The sequence below is a fragment of the Dunckerocampus dactyliophorus genome, chromosome 1 (assembly GCF_027744805.1).
Source record: "Dunckerocampus dactyliophorus isolate RoL2022-P2 chromosome 1, RoL_Ddac_1.1, whole genome shotgun sequence".
Lineage (NCBI taxonomy): Eukaryota > Metazoa > Chordata > Actinopteri > Syngnathiformes > Syngnathidae > Dunckerocampus > Dunckerocampus dactyliophorus.
In genome coordinates, this window is record NC_072819.1 from 13,990,285 (window position 1) to 14,014,579 (window position 24,295).

At 46.7% G+C, this 24,295-nt stretch overlaps 2 protein-coding genes across 6 annotated transcripts; one reads left to right on the forward strand and one right to left on the reverse strand.

Annotated features, from left to right (window-relative positions):
* Nucleotides 1–2,410: 2,410 nt before the first annotated feature.
* Nucleotides 2,411–7,769, forward strand: cdk20 (cyclin-dependent kinase 20). Of its 2 annotated transcripts, none has more exons than XM_054786954.1 (9): nt 2,411–2,558; nt 4,161–4,253; nt 4,322–4,435; nt 4,498–4,686; nt 4,760–4,881; nt 4,953–5,015; nt 5,100–5,223; nt 5,345–5,500; nt 5,566–7,769. In XM_054786954.1, exons 2-9 carry the CDS (start codon nt 4,179–4,181, stop codon nt 5,755–5,757), a joined length of 1,035 nt encoding a protein of 344 aa, XP_054642929.1. In that variant the 5' UTR covers nt 2,411–2,558; nt 4,161–4,178; the 3' UTR covers nt 5,758–7,769. The 2 variants fall into 2 exon arrangements, with proteins under 2 accessions (XP_054642929.1, XP_054642923.1); XM_054786948.1 differs by lacking the exon at nt 2,411–2,558 and adding an exon at nt 3,148–3,467 and having other exon boundaries at nt 5,566–7,761.
* Nucleotides 5,675–23,132, reverse strand: magixa (MAGI family member, X-linked a). 4 transcript variants are annotated; one of them, XM_054786935.1, is made up of 22 exons: nt 22,863–23,132; nt 21,136–21,187; nt 20,828–21,065; nt 20,643–20,759; nt 20,446–20,565; nt 19,810–19,980; nt 19,605–19,743; nt 19,375–19,442; nt 19,119–19,286; nt 18,869–19,038; nt 18,729–18,807; nt 18,507–18,660; nt 17,875–18,418; nt 17,717–17,780; nt 17,464–17,655; nt 17,120–17,377; nt 14,277–14,477; nt 14,127–14,191; nt 13,895–14,041; nt 13,690–13,828; nt 11,284–11,371; nt 6,960–7,111 (listed from the first exon to the last, which is right to left on the reverse strand). In XM_054786935.1, the coding sequence occupies exons 2-22, from the start codon at nt 21,175–21,177 to the stop codon at nt 7,105–7,107; spliced, it is 3,171 nt and encodes a 1,056-aa protein (XP_054642910.1). In that variant the 5' UTR covers nt 21,178–21,187; nt 22,863–23,132; the 3' UTR covers nt 6,960–7,104. The 4 variants fall into 4 exon arrangements, with proteins under 4 accessions (XP_054642881.1, XP_054642890.1, XP_054642910.1 ...); XM_054786924.1 differs by having other exon boundaries at nt 11,221–11,371; XM_054786906.1 differs by lacking the exon at nt 11,284–11,371 and having other exon boundaries at nt 5,675–7,111.
* Nucleotides 23,133–24,295: the final 1,163 nt, after the last annotated feature.

Here is a 24,295-nt window from a genome sequence, read left to right on the forward strand (position 1 = left end):
ATGGTAGCTTAATAAAACAAACAAAACACTTGTTTTATTTTAACAAGCACAAAATAAACAAGGTCGCCACAAAACACGGCACACACAAAACACTGCCATCTAGTGGTCTCAACGAGATAAAATATTTATTCCACATATTTCATGAAAATATACAATGAAAAAAGAAAGTTGTTGCTCCAGTGTATTTATTTTTTTGAATGGAAAGGGGTTAATATGTCAAAATTGTGCAATCTTGAGCGTTGATAAATGAAAAGACAAGTAGAGTAGAGTTAGTATAATAATCAGTGTTAACTCGCGAATTCACACGCTGCCTGCTGGCATACCAGCGGTCCTCCCTCGCTCTATTGGCGGCGACAGTGTTGCTTTAAGCAGTCATAATAGGATGGCTACATTTTTTAGCAGAAGTAGAATAATATGGTGTCAAGCGCCCCCTTTCATGTGAGCGCGCACTTAGCAAAATGCCGAAAACCGGACTCAACAAAGTAAGATGATAACCACCGTCGAAGTACCATTCAGTTCTGTTTGGGGAATTTAGGCTTTGTTGAGTTGCATCTTGCCTTTGCATCTTGAGCACGGCCTGCGATTGGTTGGCGACCAGGGTGGACCCCGTGTCACGACGGGGTTGCTGCTGTCGAAGACTTGACCCCCGGTATGCAGAGACGAGGCGGCAAGGTCCAGAAATAAAAATAATTTTATTTGCACAAGGCAACAGGAACAAAACTAAAAGTGACAAAGGGAAAAACTCTGTGGCAAAACAATTCAAAAGTAACTGAGATGGTAAGTCTAGGTGACAGCACTGGCAGAGCAACGAGGTTCATCAACCATGACATAAACAATGAACCAGCGCCGCACATACCTTGTACGATGGCGCTGGCCTTTTAACCGCCGCTAATACAGATTGTCCGTAGCTGTGCGGACACCAGGCATGACGCGGCTGTAACCTCCACCACACCGGAAGTACACCTCGCCAAAATAATGGCGCAGGACAGGAAACACCCGCTCCTGTCCTGCGAAACATGACACCCCGCGCCTCTCCCGAAGTCAGCTGGGATAGGCCCCTGTATACCAGCGACCCAAGTGAGGATAAACTGCATAGAAAACATATTGATGGATGGATGGCATCTTGAGCACAAACGCTGGGTTGGTTGAGCCACTTTGAACACTTTCTCAATCAGCTCTACTTAAAACCTCCTTAAGATCCCAAATGAGCAAAATGCAAATACTAGCAATTTTTTGATCAGGTCTGTATATAGGTTGAACAGTTTTGGTCCCAGTATTGACCCCTGGGGTACGCCGCACAATATATTTAAACTTACAGATGTATATTCTCCTAACTTCACATATTGCTTCCTGTTTGATTGGTAGCTTTTAACTCAGTTCAAAACTAACCGTCTGGTTCCATACCTTTCTAGTTTTGTCATTAGGATGTTGTGATTAATTGTGTCAAATGCTTTTGTCAAATCCATAGACACTGTAGCTGTGCACTTCCTGCAATTTATAGCATTGGTAATTTCATCTGTAAGTGCCGTAGAAGTTGTAATTGTAACACAGCAGAGAATGATGGGCCAACTCATCTCCCGTGCAACATATTTATTTTTGCAAAGGCTGCAAAACAAGGAAATATAGGTTATTCTTGGGGACCTTCGATGTGTGTCTGCACACGTCTCATCACGTAGTGACTAACAACTTTTTCTTCGTCGGCCACCAGGACGTCAGCTACTGATGCCCGTGGCACCCTCTGCTGGCGGAAACCTATATTACACTAACAGCACAACAGTGGTTCTTATAAAAAGTGACTTTAAACATCAAAATTAAATGGCGGTTGGCAACTATTTCCGTGTATTCATCTATATCATATCATATCATATCATATCATATATCATAGCTCTGTATCCGTATTGGCTGTCCGCGTGTAATTCATTCTTATTAATAAACTTGTCCAACCTGTTGTTGAATAGCATTTCAATGATTTTGGAAAATTGTGGTAATGTTCATAATCTGGGACAAATAAGTAACTAGGTCGACTGACGTGTGCTCGAGACCTGCTGTATTTCCTGATGACCACTAGATGGCAGTGTTGACATTGTGTCAACGTTTCTTTGTGACAACTTTTTCCTTGGTGTATTTCATTGTAGTTGATCGATGCCTCAGAGTACTTATTCCTCCAGCAAATTTTGTAATACAAAAAGACCAACGGGCTGATGTGACATATACATCTGCTAACATTGGCAGAATTAATATTTCATATTTTATTTTATTCCTGACGCTTGGCTCCGAAAGTGAGCGTATCTACCGTATTCCCTCGGTTGAAAATGTGTCTAGCGACGCAATCTTTTTTTTCTCTGTTTTTTTTCTCCATGTCCCCCCAGGGGCGCCGTAGGTTCTCAATAAATGGTGACGCCATCTCCGAATTAGTTAAACAGTGAAACGGTGGCACTTCCATAGCCTATTTAAATCTGAAAGCCTGGTCATAACCTAGTTGGGGCCAGGTTATGAGTTTAGCCTAAGTTACCATGACGATACAGCTGCTTTAAAAGAGAGCTGCATTCGCGGAACAGGCAAGTCCGGCTTTACACTCAACTGCTTGTAAACTCAGTAAACTCGCTTCGCAGAATACCCCCCAATTTGGTCAATTAAAATGTTGTATATAATAGAAACTACCAGTAGCTTGCCAGCTGATTTTGAGTAGCTCACCAAAGGTTCAAAGAATATTTTCTTCAACTCTTAGTATTTTTACAAGTGTTCATTTCAGAAATGATGCCTCTATTTAGCAACAAATGACTACAAAATAGCATAAAGACAATTAGTTGATATCTGCTTTGTGAATAAAGCACAATTTAAATCTTACAAGCCATATAAATAAAACGCCAATCGCTCAAGAGCTTTTTTCAAAGTAGCTCTCTAATAGCGATGAAATTTGCAGACAGGAAAGAAATGCATCCTGAAATACATGATGCAGATGAACAAACAGTTTTTGTTGTTTTCATGTAAAATGTGACTTGTGGACAGGTCAGCACTCGGCCATTTTCATTTCGTAAAAGTAGCTCGCTGAAGAAAAACGGTTGGAGAGGCCTGTCCAAATGCACGCTGTCGCATAGTTCTGTCCTCTAGGTGGCAGAAGATAAAAAAAGGTTCTCGTGGCGCACGTCAAAAACAAGAAGAAGCGTCAACGTAAACAAACATGGCTGACGGCTAACATCCGCAGTGCGAGCTCGTTAAACAAATTATGTATGATTGTATTTTAACCTTTACGAAAAGCGGCATAGAAAATGGATGGTTGGATGGATGTATTTCAACCTGCCGTGATTGGATAAGACGTTATATCACAATATATGTATCAACTATGTATATAAAACGTTACCGCATGTCGTTGTTTACAGCAACGACTTGACGGTAGCTTAGCTAGCAGGTTACCAAAGCAACGGTAGCCCATTTTAACATTTCTGGAGTGGTTCTGTCGTCTAAAGGTCAGTGATTCTTCATACATAATACGTTTGCTTGTCCACATTAACACTCAGACACCGGAATATGCCTGTTGACTTCATAGACGATGATGCCTTGTTAGAAACGCTCGCGTGGCAGTGGTGGTTGTTACGGGTACTGCAAAATTGTGTATCGATCCGATAGCACGTAGACGCAGGACCTTTATTGCCGATACTAATGCTATTACGGACCCTTTTTACTATTGCAACAACACATCATTGGCAGGGTATAACTCACCTGTCTCACGACGGTCTAATCCCAGCGCACTTTTCCTATTTTGTTTGAGCAAATTAAGTCAAAAGTGCAAAATAAGTTTCATCTTCAAGGTGTACAGGTGCCCCTAAAACCCTCCTGTGTAAAAGAACTTATTCCCTGAGTTTAACAAGATAACAATAATGGAAGTACATACAACAATAGCAATTATGCAACAATATGAACAACACAACAAAAAACCTAGGAAATCCAGGATATCTGAAATATATCGATCTCATTAAGCTAGTATCGATCAAATACAGATGCTACAATTGGTATGGATGCTATCGATATCTGGATCTGGACCCCTAGCAGTTGTAATGTTACTTGTGGGCTTGAATATGAAACAAAGAGTACTGTATAGTAGACTTAAATGCAATCAGCATGATCAATGATGGATTTAAGATGCTTGTGATGTCACGCAGGTCCTATGGGGTGATGTCATGGAGCAGTACAGCATTCTGGGCCGCGTAGGAGAAGGCGCTCATGGCATCGTGTTCAAGGCCAAACACATGGAGGTGACACTTCGCCACTACACTTTGTTCTGACTCGCCGAAATGCTAAAAAATATTGGCATGGCTTTCAGACGGGAGAGACGGTGGCGCTGAAGAAGGTGGCTCTTAGGCGTCTGGAGGACGGCATTCCCAACCAGGCCCTGCGGGAGATCAAAGCCCTGCAGGAAATTGAGGACAACCAACACGTGAGTGAGGCAACATGCTGCACTGGGGGTCAGAGGTCACACCCATTTGTGCCTGTGCTCAGGTGGTGACGCTGAGAGAGGTCTTCCCTCACGGGACGGGCTTCGTCCTGGTCTTTGACTTCATGCTCTCTGACCTCTCGGAGGTCATCAGGAACTCCCAGCGACCTCTGACCACAGCGCAGGTCAAAGGTTACATGCTGATGTTGCTGAAGGGCGTGGCCTTCTTGCATCACAACAACATCATGCACCGAGTAAGCACACGGTCTGAATATGCCGACGCACCTTTCACAATAAAATCCCTGAGAACTTCCTGTACGCATGCAGGACCTGAAGCCTGCCAACCTCCTTATTAGCTCCTCAGGACACCTCAAGATCGCTGACTTTGGTCTGGCCCGCCTCCTCAGCCAGCACCAAGAGCGTCTGTATAGCCACCAGGTGGCCACCAGGTGACACCCTGTGAGGCTCGTCAAGCGTTGCACCTTGCTTTCCTTTAACGTGTGCGTGTATGTGTGTGTAGGTGGTATCGTGCTCCTGAGTTGCTTTATGGAGCCAGAAAGTATGACAAGGGGGTCGACTTGTGGTAAGTTTGTGACATGCTGCCATCTGCTGCCTAGCACGTGTTCCAGCGTACAGTCATGTGTGTGTGTGTGTGTGTGTGTTGCAGGGCAGTAGGTTGTATTTTCGGGGAATTGCTGAACTCGTCTCCTCTGTTTCCTGGAGAGAACGACATCGAGCAGCTGTGTTGTGTACTAAGGGTGCTTGGGACGCCCACGTGCGACACCTGGCCTGTAAGACGCTCACACACACACACTTAATGGTGATGTTGCTCTAGCATGTGAGGGTGGGATGGGGGAGTAGGTGGTGAGACAGGAAGCAGGAGGTGTCCTGACGTTTCTTATGCAACTACAGGAAATGGTGGACTTGCCAGATTACAACAAAATCACCTTCAAGGAGAATCCCGCCATCCCATTGGAGGAGCTCATCCCCGACTCCTCCCCCCAGGCCATCCACCTGCTCAACAAGTTCCTGGTTTATCCGTCCAAGCAGCGCTGCCCCGCCCAGCAAGTGAGAGACAGGAAGCGTCCGGTTAATGGTTGGGTCGTGTCAATAACGGACAGCTTTTTCTGCAGGCTCTCCTCCACGAGTACTTCTTCTGCTCTCCACTTCCTGCTCACCACTCGGAGCTGCCCATCCCTCAGAAGGGTGGCGGCCATCCCCACCCGAGGCTGCAGGCGGCGCCCTCCGACTTTTCAACTGACCTTCCCCTGAAGAACAGCGTCGTTAACCCTGCGCTGCTGTGGAGACACGCCTCCTGCCTGTGATTGGTCCAATGAAAGTATCGTAGATGAACAACACGTGCGCGCCAGTGGCGGCATCGCTCATTAACATTAAAAGGTCACTTTCATCATCCCCTTTCCTGCTCATTTATGTTAGATTTCATTAAGTATGTCATGACAGTCACATAGGACTGGGAGGAGTCAGCAGAGGGGTGGGACCTCATCGCAGTGCATTATGGGACTTGTAGTTTTTCCTCAAGCCAAACCAGAAGAAAACTGACATGTTTAATAATTTGTTAAACGTTTCATCAGGCCATAAAAGACACAGAGACAAGAAGTGGACATGACAAAGGTTGGGGGGGAGACATCTTGTGGGTGAAGGCTGAAGTAAACGAGGCACTTTGTTACCACTCAGCTGCAGGATGTCGGCCATATTGGCTGTTGCTATAGAAACAAATTGTTCATTGGGCTGCATCACCGTAGCGATGAGAATACTGACAGCCAGCAGGACTGGGCGTGTGTGTATATGGCTCTAGTTCAACTTCTAAAGGTTTTTCCAGAACAAGCAAGCAAGTAGTTTCTATACTCTTTTGTCATCATCATAATAATGTCATTTCAGTTTAGAAAAATTTTAAAAAATGATTGACATGCTTGGAAGGGGTGGGGTCAAAGTTCAGCCAAGATCTTTGCATATGGTTTAAAGTTTTACTGGCCACGCCTCTTTTCTCGTCCACCAGCCAGTTTGCTCCTCAGCATCCAATCACATGCAGGAAGAGGCGGTTCTTGTCCAGAAAAGCCCTTAAATGTCTAAAAAACAAAGCTGTGCCGACATCCAATCAGAGAGAGAGTCCAGCCATTCGGCCTCGCCCACCGAGACGACGGCCAGTCAGAACCTGCATGAGTTTGTGTGGGCTGGGCTCCAACCAGGGGCCTGGCACCTCTTGCTGCGTCAGCCCAGCTCTCCCCCAATCAAAAACCTGTGCTGTGTCGGCCCCCGATTGGCTGTCGTGTGATTGGCTGTCGGACAGGCGCTGGTCTTCAGCAGCATCCAGCGGCATCAGGAAGGAGAAGGCCACTTGCTGAGGAGCACCAGAGCTCCCACAATGCTTTGCGTCGCTCTTCTCCTTTCCCATCTTCCTCCTCTTCTTCTCCTCCTCCTTCCGCATCTTCCTCTTCTCTCTCATCTTTCTCCTCTCCTCCTCCTTGGTCTCCTCCTCCACTAGGTCCAGGTCCAGATCAGGAGGCCGTCGTCCTCCTCTGTTTCTTGGTTTGCTTCCTCTGGTGGTCCTCCTCCTATTGTCTCCTCCTCCCCAGTGTGTGCTGTAGGGGGTGGTCGTCATGGTGACAGCCTCCTGCTCCTCCTCATGTGAGGGGTGGGAGGATGAGTCTTCCTCAAGGCCTATCAGAGACACAGGGACACAATTAGCCGCACTTCCTCAAATCGTCACTAGCGACTGCCGACACACACACACACACCCATACAATATGCATATGCATATGCATATTTAGGGTATTAGGACTGTAAATCTCTTTGTGATAGATGATTCGATATGCATATAGATACACGGGTTTATCCATCCATTTTCAAAAACCATATTTCCAAAACCGAACGATTTGGTACAAACACTATGATACGATTAGATACGATTTTACGGTTACATTTGTTGATGTAGACCAGGGGTCACCAACGTGTTGCCCGCGGGCACCAGGTAGCCCCCCACGACCACATGAGGTGTCCGCAAGCCTGCTTTTCATTTGGGTTTTAAGTTAATAATGAAAGAACAGTAGAAAGAAATGCATTCTGAAATACAAAATGTGAGTTGTGGACACCAGCATTGTGTTAATGTTCTGGTAAAACAAGCATATTCGCTTTGTTTGGGTTTAAAATAAACTCTGAAAATAAATGTTACAAAAATGAGTAGCTCTTGGCCATTTTCATTTTGTAAAAGTAGCTCTCACAAGGAAAAACGTTGGTGACCCCTGGTGTAGACATTAATCTTAGACCCTAAAATAAATATTCTATAAAATTCTAGAAAAGTGTCATTCTTACAGTATTTTCAAATGTGTAAAAGAGCACATCATATCCCCAAGCATGCTGTAAGGCAGGGGTCCCCAACAGCCGGGCAAGAAACTTTCAGTCACAACAATTTAAACAAAATTAAAATGAAGAAATAAAAATGGTAAATAACTACACCAAATTTGATGAAAATGGATATCAATTTTGGAAATATGGGCCATTATTTTATTACAAATATAACAGAGTTAGAAATCCCCCAGGTTTGCATGTTTATTTTGTTTGTTGGGAGCGGCAACCTGTCCTACTTTTTTTGACGGTCCTTGAATGCAACTTTCTCCCACATTGCACAGACTACTATACTGTATTTTTACCATTTTTCTTTCACCTCATATTTGGTCCCAAATGCTGATACTATGTGGGAATGCCTGAAGGTAAGATTTGATGACCTTATTGAGTGCTAATGTGCACATTTGTTCGGTACACAACCTCTCTGAAAAACTAATTCTAAGGCTCGTACTGGTGGATGGTGGGTCTGTATTCATTTAATGCAGTGGTTACCAAACTTTTTACAGTCTGGTACCTCTTCAGATGTTTGACCTGAAGCCATGTACCCCGTACTCCTGCACACTTAAAAACAAAAACCTTTTTCTCTGAATTACAGTAGTACCTCGCATAATGTAAACCTCCTTTTATGTAAATTCCACTGAACATAAAGAATTTATGTAAAGTTTTTGCATCGTATTACGTAATAAATTCCATATAACGTAAAGCGCCAAGTCGGTGCAAGTTCAGAAATTCGATTTGAATAGCTCATGCAACAGAGAGGGAAACATTTTCCATGACTAACAGAGTACACTTGGTGACGCCTTCTGACGCCTCACGCTCTCATTGGCTGATTATCTGGGCACCACCTACGCACTCATCTCACTGGCTGATTATCGGGGCACCACCTATGCTCTCATCTCATTGGCTGATTAGCGGGGCACTGCGTACGCTCTCATCTCATTGGCTGACTTATACAGCACATACGTGAGTTTGTGTTAGAGACAGTCTTCTCCCTTCAACCTTCCTTCCTCATCATAGTCGCCCTTAAACTAGTTTGCACGCATTAAATCTCTTCTTGAATATTTTGAAGAGCCAAAGGGGTGAGTTTGGGAAGATCTTGGAACGGATTAGGCTATTTATATGTATTTTACGCTTCGTATAACGTAAACGTTCTCGGAACGGATTATTTACGTTGTAGGGGCGTCTACTGTAACTTCAAATATTGAACATGATTAATTGTTTAATCATTTTTTTTATAGTTATTGCAGGCCAAAAATGTGTATTTTGCATTGTCACATTTTGATAAAGTTTCACATGAGCACTGATAAATAGATCAATTATCATCCAGCATATCTTTTATTCCACTCTGATGTTGGCATCCTTCTGTTTGAATGGGTTGAATTTGAGCTTCAATTTTTTGTCCACTCACGATGGCTATGGTTTAAGTCTGCAAATTCATTTAATACCAAATTGAAGGGGAAAGTTTAACAATCACAATCATAAAAATACATACAACCAATGATAAAGCTTCATTCAAGCAATGAACAACTTCATTCTCCGTTTATCGCCGTGCGGCGTTCAAGCGCACTTGTAATTGTGAGTGTTAGGCGCTAATTATTTTTCATTTTTATTCACGTACCTCTGGGCTACGTGTACCCCACTTTGGGAACCTAGGATTTAGTGCTTTTAATTTGATGTTGTTCCTGTCATAGTTTTACACAATACATAATAAATATGATAAATTAGATTGCTATAATGTACGTGCTGCTACTATTTACATCCATTCTCTCGCTATATATATATATATATATATATATATATATATAAACAGTATACACACACACACACACACACACACAGAGTGGTGTGAAAAAGTGTTTGCCCCCTTCATGATTTCTTATTTCTTTGTCACACTTAATTGTTTCAAATCATCAAACATTTAAATATTAGTCAATGACAACACCAAACTGAACACAAAATGCAGTTTTTATATTAAACTTTTTATCATTAAGGGAGAAAAAAATCCAAACCTACATGGCCCTGTGTGAAAAAGTGATTGTCCCTGCTTAAACATAACTTAACTGAGATGAATTGAGATCTGTCAGTCTGGAAAAGGTTAGAAAGCCATTTCTAAAGCTTTGGGAGTCCAGCGAACCACAGTAAGAGCCATTATCCACAAGTGGAACAGTGGTGAACTTTCTCAGGAGTTCACGGCCAACCAAAATTGCCCCAAGAGCGCAGCAACGACTCATCCAAGAGGTCACAAAAGACCCCACAACAACATCCAAAAAACTGCAGGCCTCACTTGCCTCAGTGAAGGTCTGTGTTCATGACTCCACCATAAGAAAGACACTGGGCAAAAACGGCCTGCATGGCAGAGTTCAAAGACGAAAACCACTGCTGAACAAAAACAACATTAAGGCTCATCTCAATCTTGCCAGAAAACATTTTGATGATCCCCAAGACCTTTGGGAAAATAGTCTGCGGTCTGACGAGACAAAAGTTGAACATTTTGTCAGGTGTGTGTGCCATTATATCTGGCATGAAAGTAACTATGAATTTCAAGAAAAGAACACCACACCAACAGTAAAAATATGGTGGTGGTAGCGTGATGGTCTGAGGTTGTTTTGCTGCTTCAGGATCTGGAAGACTAGCTGTCATAAATGGAGCCATGAATGCCGCTGTCTACCAGAAAATGCTGAAGGAAAATGTCCGGCCATCTGTTCGTGACCTCTAGTTGAAGCTGCAGCAGGACAATGATCCAAAACACACCAGCAAGTCCACCTCTGAATGGCTGAAGAAAAACAAAATGAAGACTTTGGAGTGGCCTAGTCAAAGTCCTGACCTGAATCCTATTGAGATGCTGTGGCATGACCTTAAAACGCGCTTCATGCTGGAAAATCCTCCAATGTGGCTGAATTACAACAATTCTGCAAAGATGAGTGGTCCAAAATTCCTCCACAGCGCTGTAAGAGACTCATTGCAAGTTATCACAAACGCTTGATTGCAGTTGCTGCTGCTAAGGGTGGCCCAACCACTTATCAGGTTTAGGGGGCAATCACTTTTTCACACAGAGCCATGTAGGTTTGGATTTTTTTTTCTGCCTTAATAAAAAGTTCAATTTAAAAACTGCATTTTGTGTTCAGTTGTGTTGTCACTGACTCATATTTCAATATGTTTGATGATCTGAAACATTTAAGTGTGTCAAACATGCAAAAAAAAAAAAAAAAAAATATATATATAATGTAGACTTTTGATGACGCTAATACAAATATCAACGTCCCCTTACACAATTGTTTACTTCCTATTCCACAGGGTTCTGTGACGTTATGTGAAAAGGCGAGCATCTCTCTTGACAAGAAGTTCAATCAACATGGAGGTGTTGTCATGACAATGCAGAGCAAACAAGCACACACTGATGATGTCATGCGTCCACACACCCTCACCTAAATGAAGATGAAAATGAAGAAGCCAGGCAGAAAAGGAAGAAGCAGCTAAATGTTACCGACCGCGAGTTTTCCGTGCGTCCGATGACGTAGAAGCACGGCTCGCCCTGCTTGGAGTTGGTCATGCACAGTGACAGGCTGGACAGCTCCACTGAGGAAGACCATGAACAGGAAGTAGAAAGACAACAGCCTTGCGTGACGTTTTAAGGCTCATTAAAAGAAAACTGCACTTTTTTGGGGAATTTTGCACATCATCCACAATCCGTATGTGAGACATGAACGCACGTCCTTCTCTTTTCTGTGCATTCTAAAAGATATAAAAACAGCTAAAAAGAGGCAGGTAATTCATGCCCGTAATGGGACACATCTATGCCGCCTACAAATCCCGCTATTAAAACACCTCTGAAAACCTCCAACAAGGTTTTATGGTTTTATATCCATGCTGTGATCATGTAGTAACAGGCGCATTCATGATAACATGTAATACTTACAGCATTTTGCTGTATTTTGGTCATTTTAAGCAGCGGGCGCACTGATTTCACATAGCAACACAGAAATGAATGCCTGTTGGAACTGGACATAAGTTAACCAGCAATATAATTATCACTCATATATCGTAGTAGTGTTAATGTGTGTTGCCTGTGTGTTAATGTCTGTTTTAGGAATGCAGAGGTGACCCGGCAGCAGAGAAAGTGACGACTCATGGCGCCACGGTGTCTGCTGACTCCAGGTATGCAGTCGCATACTAACTTCGATGTCCTTCGAGGCTGTGCTGAGATGTGCTTCATACCACACGTGTATTACTGATAACGGCCACAGAGACACACACATAGACAAAACAAATGCAGTTGTGCTGCTGCTTGCTACCTCATCCCTTGGAGTTGCACGACCTTGTAGATAGGGAATACCCAAATAAAAAGCGAGAGCTCAGAGAACGTTTTCAGAGCGGCGTGGGAAGGTAACTCTGGTACGTTCCTCCGTTAGATACGCGTGTTGTCTTGTCTCTTCTGTAATTGTGCTGTGTTTTACAAGTGTCACATGAGTTTGAACCTGACAACGCCCACACCTGGCAGGAATGTTACAATCCCTGGAAGTAGGCGACGATAAAATCTGACACTTTACGTGTGCGCTCGATCAGGAGAGTCTGCGGGGACGTCCGTGAAAATGCAGCTTTTCCATAGGCTATCGAGTGTATTTTCATACGTATACATGTTTGTTAGGTAGATTACGTCTTCCTCTTCAATTCCGTATCAGATTTATACTGAGTCTTGAACCACAACGAATCATATGACTGCTTTGAAAGCGAAGTCCGGCTTTGAGCCTTTCAAACTCATGGATGGGAGCTTAGGAATTATTATGGGCCTGCGAGCAAAGCACAGCAGCCCAAACTACTATTCCAAATGTATTCTTCATTATTATAAAAATGACATCTTATTGTGCTACCGTTGATGCCGGACCACCCGTGCACCAAACCCGTGCGTATGTCACACCATCGGAGAGGTCTTGGGTAGTGTGCTACATTTTGTGTAACTATGGCGAAGTAAGTAACGAAAAAAAGCTTATTCTGGGGCAAACGGCCATATTTAAAAGCGCCGCTGAACACACTGGTCACAGCGAGCGGTAACATTCTCGCCTCCCATTCTGAAGGTGCTGAGTCAATCCCCGGCACGGGCACGTGTTATGCTCATAATTTATCCCACGTGCAACATGGATATGATGTATGGAAAAAAATGCATAGAGTACAACATTTTGTGTAACCGTGACTGGTAAGGAAGCATCTTTAAACTACAAAATAAAACCAAAAATTTAGAGAACTTGAATTACAAGTCTTAATGAAACAAACTTATGTAATATGCAACAATTACATGCAGCCTTTAACCTTTTCTTCACTCCATTCTGAAATAAACGCTATTCAGTACATTATACAGTACAATATTCTTCAGGCAATGAACCAAACGTATTTATATTAATGGACTTCACAATGCACACGATAAAGTCAACTTAGCAGGGTGCTACAGTGATGCTGTCTTTCGCCATAAAATAACTTTGACAGAGTGATTAGTGAGGTATGCAATCGCAAAGCATAAAAAACGGTGGGTGGAACGATCCCAATGTTGACATTACCGACACAGTGGGCAAATCGATCCCAGTGTCGAGGTTGTGATAACACAGCGACCGGCAAGAGTATAGTGGCGTACCGAGGGTGATTGAGGGTGACCGCGTGTTCAGCGCAGCTCTTAAGGTAGAGGGAGTGAGGTTTACCAACGTATACTTGCACAGCCTCACAGGCTGGCATCCGTTACACGTATGCAACTCGTAGTGTGGCGTGGGAACGAACACAGCGGATGATGGGCAAAATTCCCCCCAAAAGTGCAGTTTTCCTTTAAGGATGGACGTTGTGCAGTGGAAGAAGAGAAGAAAAGACAAGAGGAAGAGTAGCCTTTGGAGACGTCACGTAATTGTCATCACCGTAATCTGGGACGTAGCCGTTTCCTTTCTTCAGGACCAGATGGATGCGATGCCCTCCTCGCCGGATCTGCTCCACCGCCTGACTGTGTGTCATTCCCGTCGCACTGTCGCCGTTGATCTCCACCAGCTGGTCCGACACCTGAGAGCACACGCTGGCTTTTATTGTGAAGGAGCCACAGGAAGTGCTGACACTGTGCGTGTGTACCTGCATCTTGTTGCTGCGCTGGGCCGGGCCCCCCTCCATGAGTCCCAGCACGTAGAGCCCCATGTTGTACTCGCTGCCTCCTCTCAGAGAAAAACCAAAACCCGTGGGTCCTCGCTCCAGATCCACGGTGTAGAACCTCGACTCGTCCTACAAACAAAAACACTTTCCAATGCTAGCAAAAACACAGCAAGAGGACATTAGCATTAGCGGCTAACTAGCTGCAGCTGCAGACCTTTGACCTCCCTCCGGATGCCTTTGGAAAGTGGTTATCTATGTCCACATCTGCTGCCTCCGTCTCTGAGAGGGACAACAAAAGTTTGGACTCAGCATTCTGCCATGAAATGATTGTGTGTGTGTGTGTGTGTGTGTGTGTACGTCATACGTGGCCGTGGCGTCACGCTGAGCCTCAGCGCGTTTCCCGCCCTCCTCAGGATCTGCGCCAGGTCTCTGTGCTGGAGACTCGTCACCGCTCGTCCCTCCACGGCATCCAGTTGGTCTCCGGGCTGGATGAGTCCGCTGCGTGCGGCTGGACTGCCGCGTCTCACCGTCACAAAGCGGTGAGACATCAGAGAGGTGGGAGGAGCTGCGGGGAGGACGGGAGAAGTTAAAAGACACGGTGCTGTCAAAGCAGTCCCCAGGGACAAGGACACACAGAGACAAGAGTGACAAGATCTGGAGGACAAAACCGACAATGATCACGTGACCTACTAAGAGCTACCTACTAAGAGATATCACACGTCTAAATGTCCTCAATGTGTCTTAATGTCTTTACTTAGTGTCCAAATGTCCCCAGTGCAACCTCACTACAGCTTTACAGAAAAGTGCGCTGAGTTAGCACCTACTCACTTGCCTGTAGCTTCTTCTTTCATGAACCTATGCTCAGTGAGTAGGCCTATCGGCCAATCACAGGTGATCGATCCAGGAAGTGTTCTGTACGACAGCGTGATGGGGGCGTGGCCGCGCAGTGTAGTATGTGAAATATCATTGATCAAGCAGCAATTAGGAGCACTGCATTATTCACATAAGCATCAAATCTGTCACAAAGGAATAAGAACAACCTGGAACGTTTTCACCTCATTCTCACCTCATTCTGAATAATCTTCCCCCCCCAAGAGTGTGAGCACAGAGAGAGCTGACATCATGGTGTTGCTGCCAGTAGAGGAGCAAACACGAAGCTGCTCAGCGCAAAACATGAGAGGAGCTGACGCGATGCGAAGCGACAGCACAGAGCAACACGCAACATTGTGCCAAAAATAGAAAAAAACATCCAAACTTCAGCACCAATTGACTGCTGAAGAACGACACCGCCTTTCTTTACCTCTGCTCTGTGGGCCAAGAGAGGTTAGCAGTTTTCAGTTACTTTCAGTGGGTGTGCTAGGCTAAGCTAGTTATTTTCCCTACTAAGCTAGGCTAGCATTTTCCCTTTACTTCCTGTGTTCTTTGGGCTGTTAGGTTAGCAGTTTCCCTTTACTTCCTGTGTCTGTGCAAAGCTAGGCTACCAATTTCCCTTTACTTCCGGTGTTTGTGCTAAGCTAAGCTACTTATTCTACCTCCAATGTCTGTGTTAAGTTAGGCTAGCAGTTTCCCTTAACTTCTGGTATTTGTGCTAAGTTAAACTAGTTTCTTTCACCAGTGTGTCTGTACTAAACTAGAATAACAGTTCCCCTTAGCTTCTGGTATTTGTGCTAAGCTAAACTAGTTTATTTCACTACTGTGTCTGTACTAAACTAGAATAACAGTTTCCCTTTGCTTCCGGCGTTTGTGATAAACTAAGCTTGTTCTTTTCCCAATGGTGTCTGTGCTAAGCCAGGCGACAAATTTCCTTTTGCTTCTGGTATCTATGCTAAGCTAAGCTAGTTTTTTTTCCCACTACTGTGTCTGTACTAAGCTAGAGTAGCAGTTTCCCTTTGCTTACGGTTTTTGTGCTCAGAAAAGCTTGTTCTTTTCTCTACAGTGTGCAGTTTCTCTTTGCTTCAGGTGTTTCTGCGACGCTAAAGTAGCTTCTTTTCCCGCTGTGTCTGTGCTAAAAGCTAGGCTAGTTTTGCTTACGTTTTTTTGTGCTCAGCTAAACTTGTTCTTTTCTCTACAACGTGAGTTTCCCTTTGCTTCAGGTGTTTCTGCGACGCTAAACTAGCTCCTTTTCCTGCGGTGTCTGTGCTACGCTAGGTAGCAGTTTCCATTTGCATCCAGTGTTTCTGCTAAGATAATCTAGCTTCTTTCCCCGCTGTGTCTGTGCTAAGATAGGCTAGCAGTTTCCCTTTGCTTCTGGTGTGTTTGTGCTAAGCTAGCTGTTGTCATGGTGTGAAGTCAGTCAGACTTTATAAAAGATGTATAAAAGAAGTCAATAAATAAAAGATTAACTTCCCAGTTTGACTCTCACTCATTTAGGCTTCCTGCTCTTTATCAGCGCTCTGGAATGTTTGAACCTCTTTGCACTCGTGACCCACTTCACTACACACACACAGCGACTGACTGTTTGGTGTGTGTTACACAACTGCAGAACGAGATGATCTAGAAGTGTAAGTCCATACATTTTCTATGCCGCTTATCCTAATGAGGGTCACGGGGGTATGCAGGAGCCTATCCCAGCTGACTTGGGGCGAGAGGCGGGGTAAACCCTGGCATTAACGGTAATATTCCGCAAAAACAACAGGAAGGTCACAAGACTCTGCCCACAAAACATTCAGCCAGGACTCCATCATCACATCCTCTTATCACATGTGAGATGCTGCACTAGGTGAAATTAGTGTAGTTTGACCAGAGTGAGACACCCTCATAGAGGATCTCTGAACAACGCACACACACGCACGCACGCACTCACAGCGACTTACATTTCGAGTCCTTGACTGTCTTCAGAAGAGACTGCAGTCGCTCCAACATGATGAAAACTCCACAACCAGAACCAGAACCGGGACCGCGGTGTGTGAGCGTGTATGCGTGTATGTGTGTGTGTGATTCAGCTGAAGAGAAGCAGTTGGCTGAGGGGGCGGAGTCTTCACAGGGCATCGCTTAGAGATGGGAGGAACTCACGCATAGACTGTGTGTGTGCGTGCGTGCAGTAATCTGTGAGGCCACGCCTCCTAAACCCAACCCGAACCACCTGACACGCGTCATCATCCTTCCCAAAAATAATTCCCTCGTTGTTGTTTTTGTGTCAAAGTCGATCAGTGTTTGCACGGAAGGTCAACGTTCACCAGGAAGCAAACAGGAAGCAGAGCAGCTCACCGCCACGGTTGACTTCCTGGGAGGCGATGACGAATCCAAAGCCTTCGCCAGGCCGCCGCCTAAGCTCCACCTCCACGGTCCTCCCCCCGCTCTTGTCCCTGGCGGCCGCCCCTCTGATGGCCCCCCCCACACTTTCCTCCACCCTCTGCAGGTCACGTGGCTCCAAGGTCAAGGTGACGGGAACAGAGTCCAGGAAGCTGGTGCTCTGGATGAGGCCTGAGACGAGGGGACCGTTGGGGGGCTGGGTGGGAAGCGCTCCTGGAAAACAAGGCAGAGACACACTGAGGGCGGTACCAAAGAAACAACTCACGTGGAGCTTTCGGGGCACCGTGTGGGGGTGTTACCTGCAGCTGGCAAGTGTCCTTCTTGAGGGGCCTCCATGGCCAAGCCTGCCTGGCTGAGAGGGGGCACGCCCCCCACAAATGCCCCAGAGGACGGGGAAGGCAAGTTGGCAGAAGTTGAGGGCTGGGATGGGGGGCTGGTCAGGCCATGTGAGGAAGGGAGGGGCTTGTACAAGTTAGGTGTGACCACAGGAGCTGGGGGAGGGGCAAATGTCAGCGATCAATAAATTCAATGAAAATAATACTCAATAAGCACCTCGCCTGTGAACCAGGAGAACCATTTCCCCCTGTTTGGAGTGGTCTTGTAGAACCTTCTGGACCTGAGGAATCAAACACATGGCATCACTGCCCCTCCCTGGGCCGATACGGACATTGCGCCACCGCATGTTGTCATGGAAACCAAGGTGGTCTGACCTGGGAGAAGCTGAGGTTCTGCACGTCAGCGCCATTGATCTTGACCACAGTGTCCCCCGCCTGCAAGGAGGGGCACTGCCTGCGGTCCCAGACCCGCCTCACAACCGCCAGTTGACCTCCCGGCCCCCCTGCTGTGATACTGAAACCCAGACCCCCGCTATCGCAGTGCCCCAGCGCCACGGGCACCAGCTCGCTCGCGGGGGGCGTCCCTGCAGTCGGAGTGGGTGCCAGGTCTGTGTTCCCACGCGGGCCCTGCGGCGGCACTTGGTGATTGGCCGGGCACCCGTTGAAACCACAGGTTGGGATTTCCTGAGGCGGCATGGGAGGGAGGCAGGTCTGTGGCATCGGGGGCCACTGAGCGGGGCCGCCGGGAGGCGGCGTCTCAGGCTGAGCGAGTTTGGACAGCGCGTGAGACGAGGATGTGATCGGGAGCGTCGATGTGGACAAGTCGCTTTCCGAAGACTTGGAACTCTGATGCTGGAGGAGTGAGGAGGAGGAGGAGAGGACAGGAAGGGTGCTGCTGTTGTAGCCAATCACGGAAGACCTGTCCAGGGTGGGACGGGGCAGCTTAATGGCGTCCTCTAGTGGACCAAACCACATGAAAGGCTAACCATGCTAACGCTTTAGCTCACCTTCGGGTGCTGCTGTCAGAGTCGCTGTGATTGGCTGACATCCTCTCTGCGGAAGGAGGAGCCACAGGGGGGTCAGAGGAAGTGGGAGTGGGTGGACCCGTCAGCCCATTGGTCATTGGCTGAGTTGAATAGGAGGGCGGGGCTTGGTGGAGTCCTGCAACGACATGAGGCCGTCAAAGACGAGCAGGAGAAGAAGGAGAAATGTCCGAGGGTTCGGCTGACCTGAGGCGCTGCTGCTGCCATCCTGCACGTGCCTGTAGGTCAGCGGCCCGCGTTTCTGCTTAGGAGGAGGAGTCTGTGGCTGCAGGGAGGAGTCAAGTCATCATGTGACAGCGCGTAGAATCGGCGTGCGGCCAGCGTACCGTATCCAGGTTGTGTTTGGGGCAGCCGTCCGGGTTGTAGAGCATCGGGTATCCTCTCCTCAGAACCACGTCCACACTCTGACCCATCGGAACCGACTTGAGCATCTCCACCACCTCCTTGTGCGAGCGACCCAGGACACACGTGTCGTTGATGTACACCAGGATGTCAGCTGGGGAGGGGAAAACACACAGGAATGGTTATTGCCTAAAGGTGGGTCAGGGGGTGGAGCTCCCATCCCAGCTGACGTACCTTGATTGAGACTGGGTGGGCCTCCAGGTGTGACGCTGTACACCTGCAGGAACTCCCGTGCTCGACTTCCTCCTACAATGTTGAAGCCGAAGCCTCGCGGGCCTTTAGAAAGACGCGTGTGCACGGAAAAGCCTCTCAGCTGACTCGGCTGATCCGTGAACTCTGGAACTGAGAGCGTGTGCGCCATCAACACACACTAGAAACAGGAAGGAGGTGGCCGTCAAAAATAAAAGCCTGGAAAAAGTCATGCACTCACGCTGCAAGCAGGATGTTGTCTCCTTGTTTTGAGCACGAAGATCCTGTCTGCTGCTCTTTGACATGTGACTGAGAGAGACACACTTCATCATCATCAGTATCATCATCGTCACTATTATGTCTACACTCTCAATGCATGCTGGGAACCGAGGAACCAGTCTTCAAATGAAAACAGGAAGTAACAGAGGTTGTCTGCCACAATGACATCATGAACCTTGTGACGTGACTCACTCGGCATAGAAGGTGTCCCCACCGTCCCACGTGTCGGCCACAGGCGCTCTTCCTCTTCGTCCTTCATTGTCGCTCACCAATGTAGACTCCCACGATTGGCTGAGAGGTAGCGTGGCGGGCAGGGCTCCGGCTGACCCTCCTGGAAGACATAGACATAGGTCTGTCAGCGTCGCACGGGCACTGACAGGTGCACACACGCACGTACCAGACAGACCACTGTCCTCCTCACTGTTGTCTTCTTCTACAGTTTTTTCCAGGTTGCTGAGAGATTTGCTTCTGGTCCTGAATTTCCTCAGCAGGTTTCGATGTTCCTGGTATGTGATTGGTGGACTGTCGGGACCTATGTGAACGGGCCGGGGCGTCCCGTAGTAGTTGCCTGTGATTGGACGAGAAAGACTCGCTTGTCAACGTCCTGGATCAGTAACAACGACATGAGGTAACATAAAAGTAAATGAAGTACCAAATCTTATTTGTGGCCTATAATAATACATGTACTGTATGATTATGTGATGTTTCCCCTCCGTAGTACCACTTTGCTCCTCTGGAGGCAGTAGTGAGTAGAGAAGAGGGTGTGCCAGAGACACTTGTGAAAGTAGCTAGTCATTCACTAAGGACTAAGAGGACAAGAATGTTCTAGTAGAGTCCATACTGATGCATCCTTGCCAAAAGGGGGTGGCGCTACAACACACGGCCACTGAACTGGGCCAAATCCCAGTCCTCATTGAAGACATCTGAAGAAGAGCTTGTGTGGTGAACATACTGTAAGCATTAGAGACATTTTAGCGAGTCATGTCTGCTGGTGGAGGATGTGCTGCTGCAAAGCATGCTGGGACATCTTCACCTTTGAACTTTCCACTCTCCAGCAGCGCTCCCGACTCCTCCAGAGAGAAGAACTCTTCGATGGACACAAAGTTGTAGTCCACTCCGCTGATCTCCCCCTCGCGAGGCTGCCGAGTTGTACCTGCCGTCAGTAAGAGCGATGTCAACATAGGGCGTCACATCGTGCGATCTGTTGTGTGTGTGTTTGTGTGCACGTACAGGGCACGGCGCGCAGATAGAGGTTCTCCCGTATGAGCTGCTGTAGCTGACTGTCCATGGAGGACGGCGTGAAACACTTACTGAGGTACAGGCGAAGATCTTTGCACAGTGATGAACCTACACACACACACACACCATCTTAGCAAATAACTCACACACTTAGCATTAGCATTAGCCTTGGCCACCTGGTGAGACGGTCTTTATCCTGATTGGATGAGGGCAGGAGTTTAGGACACCTCGCACGTCGCCAAGTGTCATCCCTAACACGGGTGTGCCGCCGATCTCCAAGATGATGTCGCCCACAGTGGCCCCGCCCCCGGGAGCCACTGTCACAAAAGGAAACTCGCCATAGTCGGCCCCGCCACCGATGGCCAGCCCCAGCTCACCTGAGCTGCCGCCCAGCGGTACGAAGCTCTCTTGCACCTGCACCAAGATGGCAGACAGAGGTCTGGTCATTAGGTTATTAATCAGGCGGCGTGTTAGCATGTTGTACCTTGGAGCGCCAGTGCAGCTTCTTCACCGTGTTTTTAGACATGGTGGCCGAGCTGCAAAAAAGGAAGACACTCTTTACTGTTTACATGTCACCAATTGTCATGAATCACATTTGATTGAGCCCTGATCACATCCACATGCTAACATCTGAACATCTGTTAGCACACCAGCGGGATGACCCAGGAGACATACAACAGGTATGAAGACATCTTTGCATTTTGTTCATGTTCTTACTACCACCATATGACTAATTATTCTAGTCTTCTTTCACCAAGCTAGCACACACACACACGCACACACACACACACAAAAAGGCAAGGCAGCACCCTCCCTCTCCTCTGGTTAGGACGTAAGGTGCTACAGAAGGCAAGCTGAGCAAGTAGCAAGAAGGTTACCAAAGCATTATGGAGATTAGGAATGATCCTAGGAGGTGAAGTGTTGTGTCTGTGTCACTTCCTGTATGTCCCTCTGCATGTGTGTGTGTGTGTGTTACCTAGAGCGCTTTGTTGTGTTCACGTCTTCATGTCCTTATTTCTCTCTCTCTCAACAGCTGTGGCTGTTGCTTGCCCCTCTCACTCTGATAGGACTGGTCAAAGGTTGCGTGTGTTCAAGGTGTGATGAAAGGAATGTGTGTGTTTGTCCACACTAAGAAACCCGTCCTCCCCTGCTGGGAGAAGAGCTTACCTATCTATTATCTATCGAGCTGTCTGTCTGACTTTGGGTTGAAAACAAGGTGGATGTCATCAGGCGTGTGCACGACCACTGTCCCCTGTCCTCGTCCCACACACAAAAGTATAGTAACAATTTATAGCATTCAAGTGTGTCGTTTTTTTACAGCGTGATTGGAAACCTCATGTGCATACTGCACACTGCCTCCCATGGGATTTGTAGTCTTTGTCATCAAAGCTTTGTCAGAGTGTCTTTTCACAACAGGAGCGCACACTTGGACACCTTTTTCATTCACTTGGAAATTATTTTCTAGCTTGACAGGTCATCTACATGTTGATTGACACATGGAGCCTTCCCACTTCCTGCCTGATGACATCATCACCATGGCGTACAATGATGTCATCCTGACTTGGCTCGACTTTGCAGGGTCAAAGGTCATTAGCAGGCAAGCTAACACATCAGGTACATTGCGTTAGCTTCGACGCTGATGTTAGCATGTTTGCTCATATTAGCATGGCACTGTATACAACTGCCAGCTGGAGTTATGCACCGCTTTTTTCACAATCGCATAAGCAAAGTACATGTTACTATCTCTCTGTGTCAGAGTGCGACCTCTGCTGACACACTGTGACCTTTGGCTTCTCACAGAAGTTAGCATCAACACTTCTCCTGTGTTGACCTTTTGTGACCTCCCATCCAAGTAAAAGCATCCTGTCAATCAAGCCAACCATTCAAACTCCTTGTGACGTCATAGCAGCCCACACAAAACACCGCCGTGTAAACACGCACGCGCGCACATGCAACCAAAAGTGGGGGCTGACCAGGGCAAGAGCGCACACACGCAGCGCCTGGCGTGTGCTTGCCTGACAATGTGCTGACAGCGTAATTTTTACCTGCAACACTCTCTCTCTCTCTCTCTCTCTCTCTCTCACACACACACACACACACACACACACGTAAAACACACCACACACGCGCGCGCGCGCGCTACGACAACCCGGCTTTGTCTGTTAAAAACGTTATCTTATGAACGCAAACAAGCACACCGTTCTTGGTTACCGTCATGCTCGTCCACCGTGTGGCCGCGTCGTGCTGCTCCTCTACCGTCTTGGAGCCACTCGACGCCTCGCTGACACTGCTGCTAGGTGCATGCGTGTGCCCGGAGGGAGGAGGGAGGGAGCGTACACGACGGCCACTGCAGGTGAGGATGCAAAGCAGCGACAGGATGGAACGTCTGCGCGAGCGCGTGCACGCTACCTAATGTCGCTCCATCCTCTCGCTGTTTTTTTGTCGATGATCTAGTAGAGCGTATGAGCTGGGAGGAGGCGGGACAGCAGGAAGAAAGGAGGAAGTGAAATCTCAGTGGGCGGGGTTAGAGGAATGCCAATCAAAAGTGTAAGTAGTAAGCGCACACACGCACGCACACTGGTGGTGAGTTAGGGGCAGGTGCGTGTGTAGTCATTTGGGGGCCCAAGGCAAACCTAGTCTTTGGGGCCATCCACATCCTTTTTTAAATTTGTTTTTATTTTTTGTTAAATGTGAGTATGTCATTTAGGCCACTTTTTCCCAGCTTTTGTTTTGCTCTTACAGTTATCTGTCATCTTAAGTTGATAGTTACATAGCCATGTTTACATAACCCCCCAAAATTATTTTAAATATTGTTTATCATCCACTAACAAGTGTGAATATGAGAAAATGATCTCATTTTCTGAGTTAGATAAAGTGTCATCCGTCGAAATGATCATGATAGAGTACGCATTTGGATTTAGTTTTAAGCACGTGAATTATGAACACAGAACACAGTAATGTGTACTTAAAATCAAAGAAAAAAATCAATAACCAGCTTTTATGAGACGTTTGGGGGCCCCTGGAAATCGCGGGGCCCTAGGCAATCGCCTGTGTTTGCCTAATGGTAAGTCCACCCCTGGTCAGGGGGTATATCGCGAAGCGAGTTTAGTGGGTTAGCGAGGTGTGTTGAGTGTAAAGCCTTGCCTGTTCAAGGAAGGCAGCTCTCTTTTAAAGCGGCTACATCACCGTGGTAGACTTTTAGCTCAAAATCAGCTAGGAAAGTGTTGTTTCACCATTTATTGAGAACCAGGTAAACCTTGGAGCAAGAATAATTTGAGCGGCACGACAACGGGAGCGTTTTTTTTCAAGATCGCGCTGATCCGCCAGCAATCCCTGATGAAATTATCCATCTATAAGAGATATAGATCTACAGCCGAGTGAATACGCTAGTGCCGAGCGTCGGGAATAAAATGCAATTTGAAATATTACTTTGGCCGACGTTAGCAGATGTATATGTCACAGCAGTTCTTGTGTGAGTACTCAGCATGTTGGTGTTTTTATGTCACAATATTTACTGGAGGAATAAGTACCCTCAGGAATCAATCAACTGCAATACATTTTTTTATTTTAACAAAAAGTCAAAAGTTGTCACAAAGGAAAAGTCACCACATAACACATCCACACTGCCACCTAGTGGTCATCAT

Coding starts and splice junctions, on each gene's coding strand:
- cdk20 (XM_054786954.1), top strand. CDS start 4,179: ATGGAGCAGTACAGCATTCTGGGCCGCGTAGGAGAAGGCGCTCATGGC. Junction 4,436..4,497: donor AAATTGAGGACAACCAACAC/GTGAGTGAGGCA, acceptor GCCTGTGCTCAG/GTGGTGACGCTGAGAGAGGT. Junction 5,224..5,344: donor CCACGTGCGACACCTGGCCT/GTAAGACGCTCA, acceptor ATGCAACTACAG/GAAATGGTGGACTTGCCAGA.
- magixa (XM_054786906.1), bottom strand. CDS start 21,177: ATGTCTAAAAACACGGTGAAGAAGCTGCACTGGCGCTCCAAG. Junction 19,981..20,445: donor GGAGAGTGGAAAGTTCAAAG/GTGAAGATGTCC, acceptor GTCCAATCACAG/GCAACTACTACGGGACGCCC. Junction 14,042..14,126: donor CATCCGGAGGGAGGTCAAAG/GTCTGCAGCTGC, acceptor TTTTGTTTGTAG/GACGAGTCGAGGTTCTACAC.